Source organism: Centroberyx affinis, unplaced genomic scaffold (assembly GCF_046629955.1).
Source record: "Centroberyx affinis isolate AG114_WGS23_722 - 3 ecotype Tasmania unplaced genomic scaffold, CSIRO-AGI_Caff_v1 ptg009441l_1, whole genome shotgun sequence".
NCBI lineage: Eukaryota > Metazoa > Chordata > Actinopteri > Beryciformes > Berycidae > Centroberyx > Centroberyx affinis.
In genome coordinates this window covers 10001-20054 of record NW_027284529.1, presented here as the reverse complement: position 1 = coordinate 20054, position 10054 = coordinate 10001, and the positions used below count along the sequence as shown (strand labels likewise).

Genomic DNA, 10054 nt, shown 5'->3' with positions numbered 1-10054 from the left:
CTTTTAGTTCCTTTTTTTAACCTGTACTTCTACTCTTTACTCGAGTATATTTTTGAGCCAGTAATCTACTTTTTACTTCACTACATTTGCCATTTATACCTTCGTTACTATTTTGCACTGGCCCGCACACCCTAAAAAATATTAAAAAGGAAAGTAACTTGTACTTTGAATAATTTATTAACCAGGAACTTTTTTACTTTATTTTTCATGGGAGTAATTGTACTTTTACTTGAGTCTAGATTTTCAGTACTCTACCCACCACTACAGACCCTGATCCTGCTGCAGCTTGTTGGCTGTTTGTTTCTCTTTAACTAAAAACCCACTGAAGCTTCTGCATGAAACCGGCTGGCTGTGAAATGACTAACAGGCTGACCAGTCGAGTCCAGATAATAAATCACTGATTGAGCGACAGAAAGCCTGAACCTTCTGACCGGCCTCCAGCTCAAACTGTCTTACAAATTTAATATTTAAATTCATTTTATGAGGCACCTCTGGACTGAATCCTGGACTCAGTCTTGCACAAGAGTTTATTTATTCTCAACACCACTACAGACACGTTTTTTGTAGTTCTATTTTTTCGTCACTTTTTCCCCTATTTTTTTCCCTGTTTTTCTCTCCTTTTTGCTCTTTTTTCATCTTTTCCCCTTCTTTTTCATCTTTTTCGATTTTTCGTCTCTCTTTTCCCCTCTTTTTCTCTACTTCCCCCCCATTTTCAGCTCTTTCCCCCTCTTTTTCAGCTCTTTATCTTTTTATAGTTTTATATTTATTTATTACCTCTCCTATTACCTTTCCTGTGTGATTCTTATTATCTTTGCCACATTGCTGCTGTGACACCTGGATTTCCCCTGGGGCGATCAATAAAGTGCAATCTTATCTTTCATTTTATTTATCCAAAAAATAATTGAATTCAACGGTTCAATGTGGGCATGACTAATTAAAATGTATGTGATTCAAACACATTGTCTTGTGGCACTGATCTCCTTCCATACTGACAGCAGCTCATCTTCTGTCTGGCTGCTGAACTGATGGAAGCAGCTGGAGAGTTTTAGGATTTATAATCCTGGTTGTTTTCAGTCCGAGCCGCCGGCTGGAGTCCAGCACAGATACCCAGAATGCCCTTTGCTCTCGAGTCGGACATCATCCTGCCACTGATTGACCGACGCACTGAGCTGTGAGGGCCGCCTGGCTGGCTGGTGATGTGGCGACCATTACATAAGACAGTGAGCCATTGATGATGATGATGATGATGAAGATGTGGCGATGTCTGTGTTTACTACAGTGTGATCAAGAGGTTGACGGTCAGTCCTCTCTACCTGAACATTATCAAGTATGTGTATTATTGAATATATCATATTGAATATTTCTATTTTTGTTTCGTTCTTTATTTTTTTAAGTCATCTGTCTAGACAAAGTCTGTCTTGCTTTTGCTTGTATTTCTGATTTTGCTTGTAACTGTTTTAATATAAATAATATATACTGTATAATATATTATTTTCAGTCAGTTTCATCAGTATATATAGTACTGTGCAAAAGTCTTAGGCACCCAAGAGTTTTTATATAAATTGTGTCTTAGATGTTTATTCATTTTTTTTTGCATTAGTGTGTCAGCAGACTGCTCTTTATGGTACATTTTTTGATATTTAGAAACTTCTCATTTAATAATTTTTGAAAGCATCTTCGCTTTACTTTTTTTCTTTTACATGTGCCTAAGCCTTTTGCACAGTACTGTATATATATATGTAAGTGTACATAGTTAATATATATATCTTTGTCACCCCCCCCCCTCACCTCCGATGGGCGGGCTGACGAGGTAGGGGATGGCGTGGAGGAAGTAGACGACGCCCAGCGCGGAGGAGAGGTACGGAGCTCCGACCACGTCTGACGTCACCACGGGGATGAGCGCCACGTACGCCCCGTCAAAGTATCCGTACAGGACGGCGAACGGGACGAGGAGGGGGAAGGAGCGCAGCAGAGGAGTGAAGAGGCAGCACACTCCCTCCATCCCCACTGAGAAGGCGTAACACACCGTCCTGTACGACTTCAGACACCTGGGGGGGGGGGGAGGCACGGGTTAAACTGTCCTGAGTACAGGAAGGAAGGAGGGAAGGAAGGAGGGAGGGAGGAGAGAGGGAAGGAAGGAGAGAGGGAAGAAAGTGAAGAAAGGAGGGAGGGAAGGAGGGAATGCAAGTGCAGAGTGAAAGAGGGAAAGAACGAGGCCATGAAGGATGGAGGAAGGAAGGAACGAAGGAGGGAGTGAAAGAGGGAAAGGACAAGGCCATGAAGGATGGAGGAAGGAAGGAAGGAGGGAAGGAATGAGGCCATGAAGGATGGAGGAAGGAAGGAGGCAGGACAGAACGAAGGATGGAGTGAAGGAGGGAAAGAGGGAGGGAGGAAAGGAGAGTAGGAAGGAGAGAGTGAAAGAGGGAAGGAAGGAGGCCATGAAGGATGAAGGAAGGAAGGAAGGAGAGAGGGAAGAGAGTGAAGAATGGAGGGAGGGAAGGAGGGAAAGAGGGAGGGAGGAAAGGGGAGTAGGAAGGAGAGAGTGAAAGAGAGAAGGAAGGAGGCCATGAAGGTTAAGGAAGGAAGGAAGGAAGGAAGAGAGTGACGAAAGGTGGAGTGAAGGAGGGAACGCAAGTGCGGAGTGAAAGAGGGAAAGGACAAGGCCATGAAGGATGGAGGAAGGAAGGAAGGAGGGAAGGAATGAGGCCATGAAGGATGGAGGAAGGAAGGAGGCAGGACAGAACGAAGGATGGAGTGAAGGAGGGAAAGAGGGAGGGAAGAAAGTGAAGAAAGGAGGGAAAGAGGGAGGGAGGAAAGGAGAGTAGGAAGGAGAGAGTGAAAGAGGGAAGGAAGGAGGCCATAAAGGATGGAGGAAGGATGGAAGGAAGGAAGGAGAGAGGGAAGAGAGTGAAGAAAGGAGGGAGGGAAGGAGGGAATGCAAGTGCGGAGTGAAAGAGGGAAAGAACGAGGCCATGAAGGATGGAGGAAGGAAGGAACGAAGGAGGGAGTGAAAGAGGGAAAGGACAAGGCCATGAAGGATGGAGGAAGGAGGGAAAGAGGGAGGGAAGAAAGTGAAGAAAGGAGGGAAAGAGGGAGGGAGGAAAGGAGAGTAGGAAGGAGAGAGTGAAAGAGGGAAGGAAGGAGGCCATAAAGGATGGAGGAAGGATGGAAGGAAGGAAGGAGAGAGGGAAGAGAGTGAAGAAAGGAGGGAGGGAAGGAGGGAATGCAAGTGCGGAGTGAAAGAGGGAAAGAACGAGGCCATGAAGGATGGAGGAAGGAAGGCAGGAGGGAGTGAAGGAGTGGAGGAAGCAGAGGGAAAGTGGGAGGGAAGGAGGGAGGAAAGAAAGGAAGGAGGGAAAAAGGGAGGAAAGAAGGCAAGGAGGCAATGAAGGAAAGCAGGGAAGGAAGAAGGGAAGGAAAGGGCGAGGGAAGGGAGGGAGGAAAGGAAGGAGGCAAGGTAAGAAGAAAGGAAGGAGGGAGGGAGGAAAGGAAGGAGGGAAGGTAAGAAGAAAGGAAGGAGGGAGGGAGGGAGGGAAGGAAGCAAGGAAAGAGGGAGTTGTGTTTTTGGCTCATGACCCCACACACACAGCTCTGACTGGAGCTCAGCACAGATTTGAACCAGCGGTCTTCTGCTTACAAGCCGCTTCTCAAACTTCCACACTTTCTTTGAAATGAAATGAAAAATTACTTTTTCACCTTGTTAGCTAATTTTCCATAATATCATAATATACACATCTATTTAACAATGAATACCATAAAAATACAAAATGTTTATTTTCCTGTAGTTTTATATCAAACTCCTGCTCCAACATCCTGTTTCAACAGGAAGTAAATCACATGAAGGAAGCAAGATGAACTCAGAACGATGTTTTATTGGGACTTTAAAGGATTCCCAGGTGGTCTCCCTGCTGGTTCCAGTTATCTGTCTGCTTCATATTCATATCAGCTTCACATTCATATCAGCTTCACATTCATATCAGCTTCACATTCATATCAGCTTCACATTCATATCAGCTTCACATTCATATCAGCTTCACATTCATATCAGCTTCATATTCATATCTGCTTCACTCTTATCTGCTGAACCTGAGAAAAGCCTTCAGTTTATCTGCAGGCTGACACAGTCTGATCCACATGAGCTGGACTCTGCTGTCTGTTGTGTAACGGAGTTTACAGAGTTTATAGTTTATGATGTTATGACATCTAAACATTAGATATTTGACATTTTCAAATGACTGACTGTCTTTGTACAAAAGAATAGAAAAGAGGGGAAAAAACAAACGAGGAAAGTGTTTGTATTTATTTCAACCAATCACAATCCAGACACACACACACACACACACACACACACACACACACACACACACACACTCTGTACCTCCTGTCGGTCAGCCAGCCGAAGGTGATGTTTCCCACGATGTCGATGACTCCCAGGATGGACATGAGGAAGGCGGCGTGCTGGTGGCTGACCCCGGCGCTCAGAGCGTACGGGACCAGGTAGACGAAGGGCAGACTGCAGCCGCTGGCCAGGAACAGGAAGGACGCCGCCAGGCCCAGGAAGTCCGGCAGCAGCAGGAAGCGGTACTCCCGGCCGGACAGGAAGCAGCGGCCGAAGCGCCGGCTCCTCGGCGGCCGGCGGGCGGGGGAGGCGGGGCCGTTGCCGGGCAACAGAGGCTGAGGCGACGACGGTGACGACGCTGGCGGTGGCGGCGGCGGTGGCGATGAAAAGCCGTCCTCAGATTCTCTGGCGAGCTTCAGGCCGAGCTCGCCGTCCACCGGAGACACGCCTCCTGGACCAGGAGACAAGAAGAGACGTTTTTACTGTCAACAGCTGATGATGCTCTACTGAAACAAACAAAAACAAACACACCTGTTTTTGTTTGTGAACTTTTTTTTTGTCACTTTTGCACCCGTTTTTTACTCTTTTGTATTTTGACTTTTTTATTGATGGCCATATTCACATGCAGATATTATATTATATTATGAAAACCTCCAATTCCCCAAATTCTCTCTGGATAACTCAAATATTATCCGGATCTAATCAGACTATTTACTCACAGTTTCATCAGATTATTGTGGACTTGTAAACTTGTAAAAGGTGAAATGTTGTTTATTTTTGAACTGGTGGATTGAGATGCTGATGTTGTTAACGACTCGGGGAAAAGATGCTGGAGAAGAAAGGATGAAGATGAACTTGTTGAAGCTCTCGCAGCGCTCAGGAACAGGAGCAGTAAAATACCGTATTTCCTCTAATAGTGGCCTTTAGTCAATTAAAAGCCGGGTCTCCGATAACGTCCGGGGCCGTGGTCGACACAAACAAATAAAGGCCGGCTCCAAATACAGGCCGGGGAAAAAAACAAAGGAAACAAGCGTGAATTCGCCATAGCTGCGACCGCGTACACACACTGTGTGGCTATAGACCGCCAAAGGGAGGGGAAATTTTTGTGGACCGACCGACCGACCGACAGAGCTCCATAGAGCTGCTGGTCGCAGCTAAAAACATCGGTGGATCCCGGTAAACTCCTGGTGCCCGGCAGAAGTCTCTGGAGCGTGCCGTCGTCGATTACCGTAATTATCGGTAATGCGTCACAGTAACAAAAAAACGGCTTCCTAACGAACCCCAACAGAAGCAGATCAGAAAACAAGGAGGCTTCGTACTAAAATATGAACAAATATACTTATCAAACAGAGGGAATTAGAAATAAAGGCCTGTCTCTAATATAAGCCTGCTTCCAATAAAGGCCTGGTCCCCTCTGCAGCTGAGGGAAATAAAGGCCCGGGCCAATATTAGAGGAAATACAGTATATTCGCGCTTTATATTACGTTTACTCAATGTTCGACTATAAAATGTGCTGAAGTCGTTCCTACAACATAAGGATCTTGTTTCCACGAGTTAAGTAAAGTAAACAAGTAAAAAATAACACACACTAACACACACTGGCTGCTGTGGAGCCAGTGTGCGTTAGTGTGTGTTATTTGTTCTTCTGGTTCTTCTGGTTTTTTCCTGGACTTCTGGTTGATTTGTTTTTGTCAATGATTTCTGTTTCCCTCCTTTTCTCTCCTCCTCTCCTTTGTCTTCTCCTCCCCCTCATCTCTCCTTCCCCCCCCCCCCCCCCCACCTCCTCCTCACCCAGTCGCTCCTCCCCCGTCGCCTCCAGCCGCTCCTCTTCCTCCCCCTCCCCCACATCCTCCTCCTCCTCCTCCTCCTCCTCCCCCCGCAGCCTGATTGGTCGCAGCAGGGCCCCGCAGACGCAGAGGTTGGAGACGAAGGCGCTGAGGACGAGCAGCGCGCCCCTCCAGGAGTAACGCTCGATCAGCAGCTGGACGGCCGGCGCCAGGACGAACGTCCCGATCCCGCTGCCCGACATGGCGATGCCGTACGCCAGAGCCTTCCTCCGCCGGAAATAACATCCCACCATCGCTATGGCCGGAGTGTAACACAGAGCAAAACCCAGACCTGAGAGAGAGAGAGAGAGAGAGAGATTAAAACGAATCAGTTTGACATAAACATGGCTGTAACCAAAATCAATAATATTCATCACAAATCTGCCAATAAAGCAGGTCTCATTAAAAACAGCCCTACATGTAGACAGAAACCAAAAAAGGAGGTGTGGTATGACAAGGATTGCAGAAGTGTCAGGAAAAAACTAAGACACCTGACCTGACCACAAAACACAGACCTGCACCAAAACTATGTTGAAACACTAAGAGAATACAAACAGATCCTAAGACAGAAGAAAGGAGAGCATTACAATCTGAAACTAAGAGAAATTGAGGAATCCATTGATCAAAATCAATTCTGGGAGAGATGGAACAGCTTAAGCAACAACAAATCAGATAATGTAGCCTTACAAAACTGCAGCATTTTGAAAAACCATTTTGAAAAACTCTATGAGCAAATTTCGCCCGACAGTCTAAATCATGAACAAAAACAAATCAGAGAAAAGTTGAGAATACTTGAATCAACGATCAAAAACAGTCAGAATCCACTTGACTACCCAATCTCAATGAAAGAACTAGAGGATAACATCAGAAAACTGAAGTCTGGCAAAGCATGTGGATCTGACAGCATCAGGACAGAGATGCTCAAACACAGCCCCCCCCCCGAGCTGCACCAGGCCCCGCTTCACCTGTTCAACCTCATCCTTCAGGCCGGCTGCTGTCCTGAGATCTGGAGCCAAGGACTTGTTTCCCCAATACACAAGAGTGGAGATAAACTGGACCCCGACAATTACCGAGGCATCTGTGTCAGCAGTAACCTGGGGAAGGTTTTCTGCAAAAACCTGGCCTTCCTCACCGAACACCATGTCCTGAACAAAGGGCAAATTGGCTTCCTACCAAACAACCGCACTACTGACCACATTTACACCCTACACACTCTAATTAATCATTACATACACCAAAAAAATAAGGGGAAAACCTTTGCATGTTTTATCGATGTTAAAAAGGCATTTGATTCCATTTGGCAAGAGGGATTATATTCCAAAATCCTCCAAAGTGGCATAGGGGGTAAAGTCTATGACATAATAAAGTCAATGTATGTCAGTAATAAATGTGGAATAAAAATTGGAAACAAAAGTACAGATTTCTTCACTCAAGGGAAAGGAGTATTTCAGGGAAACAGCTTGTCACCAACTCTCTTTAACATCTACATCAATGAGTTGGCCATGCTGCTGGAGCAGTCTGCTTCCCCAGCCTGAGCGACACAATAAGGAAGTTAAATTCCTGCTCTATGCTGATGACTTGGTGCTGTTGTCACCAACACAGCAAGGTCTACAGCAGCATCTGGACCTGCTGGAGCAGTACTGTCACAACTGGACCTGACAGTAAACTACAAAAAATCTAAAATAATGATCTTCCAAAAGAAGCCCAGATCTCAGGAAAGCAGATACACATTCAATCTAGGAAATACTGTACTGGAACACACTCTACACTATAACTACCTGGGACTCAAAATCAGCGCCTCTAACTTTGGTCTGGCAGTGAACGCACTGAAAGAAAAGGCCTGTAGAGCCTTCTATGCAATTAAGAAAAAAATCCACAAAATAAACATACCAATTAGAATTTGGTCTAAAATCTTAGACAGTGTAATCCAACCCATTGCCCTCTATGGAAGTGAGGTTTGGGGTCCGCTCAGCAAACAGGACTACACCAGATGGGACAAACATCCTACAGAGGTCCTGCATGCAGAGTTCTGTCGGATCATACTAAACATCCACAGAAAAACACCAACCAACGCATGCAGGGCAGAACCAGGCCGTTACCCTCTGCTCAGAAACATCCAGAAAAGAACTCTTACATTTTGGATGCATCTCAAATCGAGTCCCCAAGACTCCCTGAGATCTCAGGCTGCAAACCCAGGAGCTGAACCCCCAAAAGAGGCAGAGCCCCTTCTGGCAGCTGGTCAGGAGACTGACTGATACAGAGACCAGCACTGCTCCAAAACCAGCAATCAGAGTAAACCAGATTATACAACAAATAAAAGACATATCTGGAACATTGGACAAATCAAACACAAACACAAAACAAACTTAATTGCTATCTGGCCCTAAACCGTAAATATAAATTGGCAGAATATCTTTTCAGTGTAAAAGACCCAAAGCAGATCCAGATCCTGAGCAGATCCAGACTGAGTGACCACAGTCTGGCCGTAGAGAAAGGACAACAGAAGAAGTCCTGGCTACCAAAAGAACAACGAACATGCGGTCACTGCACAACAGGTGAGGTGGAGACGGAGACGCACTTCCTCTTGAGATGTGACAAATATAATCTAATTAGAGCAGAATACTTTAAGAAATTTGAATTATTAATCCCCAACTTCACTAAACTAAATGAAAGTGTCCAACAGCAGATCCTGCTGGGAGAGGGACAGGCAGCAGGTCCAGCTGCACAGAGACCGCCTGTCAGACTGAGGGACTGAGGACCACAATGATCATCTGGACCTATCTTAATCACTACTGTTTGTTTACGTATTGTTATAATTGTTATAATAATTATTTTAATACCGTTATTGATGTATTATATTATTCTAACACTGTACTAATAATAGTGTCACAATTTGTAGTATTATAATACTAGTACAATTCTTATTTGATTTATTTTACTGTAATGCATCAGTAATGTATCCACTGTTTACTTTGTTGTTAGATCCTTTTGTTACAAGTGTGAATGACTTTTATTTTATTATTATTATTTTTTTTTTCTGGAGGGTAGCTTAAATTGATAAGAATGTAGGATAGGCATATATAAGCATTATGCTTCTGCCTGTGCCTTTTCAGTCACTACTTAATACACAGATTGTTGACTTTGTTTATATTGTCTAGACTGATTTATACTTATTGTATTATGTGTGCTGACTGAATAAAAAATATTACTACATATTACTACTACATTGTCCTGAGACGCTTTGGCAATTTTGTTGCTATGACATTCATGCCAATAAAGCAAATTGAATTGAATTGAATTGAATTGAATTGAATTGAATTGAGAGAGAGAGAGAGGGAGGGGGAGGGGGAGAGAGAGAGGGGAGAGAGAGGAGGGGGAGAGAGAGACACACTGTGCGTGTGTGTGTGTGTGTGTGTGTGTGTTTCTGTGTATGTGTTTCTGTGTGTGTGTGTGTGTGTCTCTCTGTGTGTGTGTGTGTGTGTGTGTGTGTCTCTCTCTCTCTCTGTGTGTGTGTGTGTGTGTGTGTGTGTGTGTGTGTTTCTGTGTGTGTGTGTGTGTGTGTGTGTGTGGGACCTGTCAGGACGCCCATGCTGAGGTAGAGCAGCTCCAGGCTGGAGGTGAAGGAGCTGAGCAGGAGGCCGGAGGAGGAGAGCAGACCGCCCAGCATGACCGCTGCTCTGCAGGACCAACGGTTACCCACCAGGCTGCCCAGAGGAGCTGCACACACACACACACACACACACACACACACACACACACACACACAGAGAGAGAGAGAGACACACACACACACACACAGAGAGAGACACACACACACACACAGAGAGAGACACACACACACACACACACACACAGATACACACACACACACACACACACACACAGACAG

At 45.3% G+C, this 10054-nt stretch overlaps 1 protein-coding gene across 1 annotated transcript in view; it reads right to left on the bottom strand.

The window, feature by feature from the left end:
- Nucleotides 1-1788: 1788 nt before the first annotated feature.
- Nucleotides 1789-10054, bottom strand: part of slc16a12b (solute carrier family 16 member 12b) — a gene marked incomplete at its 3' end in the record, with an annotated part of 14635 nt that continues 6369 nt past the window's right edge. The window contains exons 3-6 of the mRNA XM_071514629.1: nucleotides 9739-9882; nucleotides 6186-6457; nucleotides 4379-4752; nucleotides 1789-2048 (exon numbers count right to left, since the gene is read on the bottom strand). Of these exons, the coding sequence (XP_071370730.1) occupies nucleotides 1789-2048; nucleotides 4379-4752; nucleotides 6186-6457; nucleotides 9739-9882 (1050 nt within the window). The remainder of the gene's footprint in view (nucleotides 2049-4378; nucleotides 4753-6185; nucleotides 6458-9738; nucleotides 9883-10054) is intronic.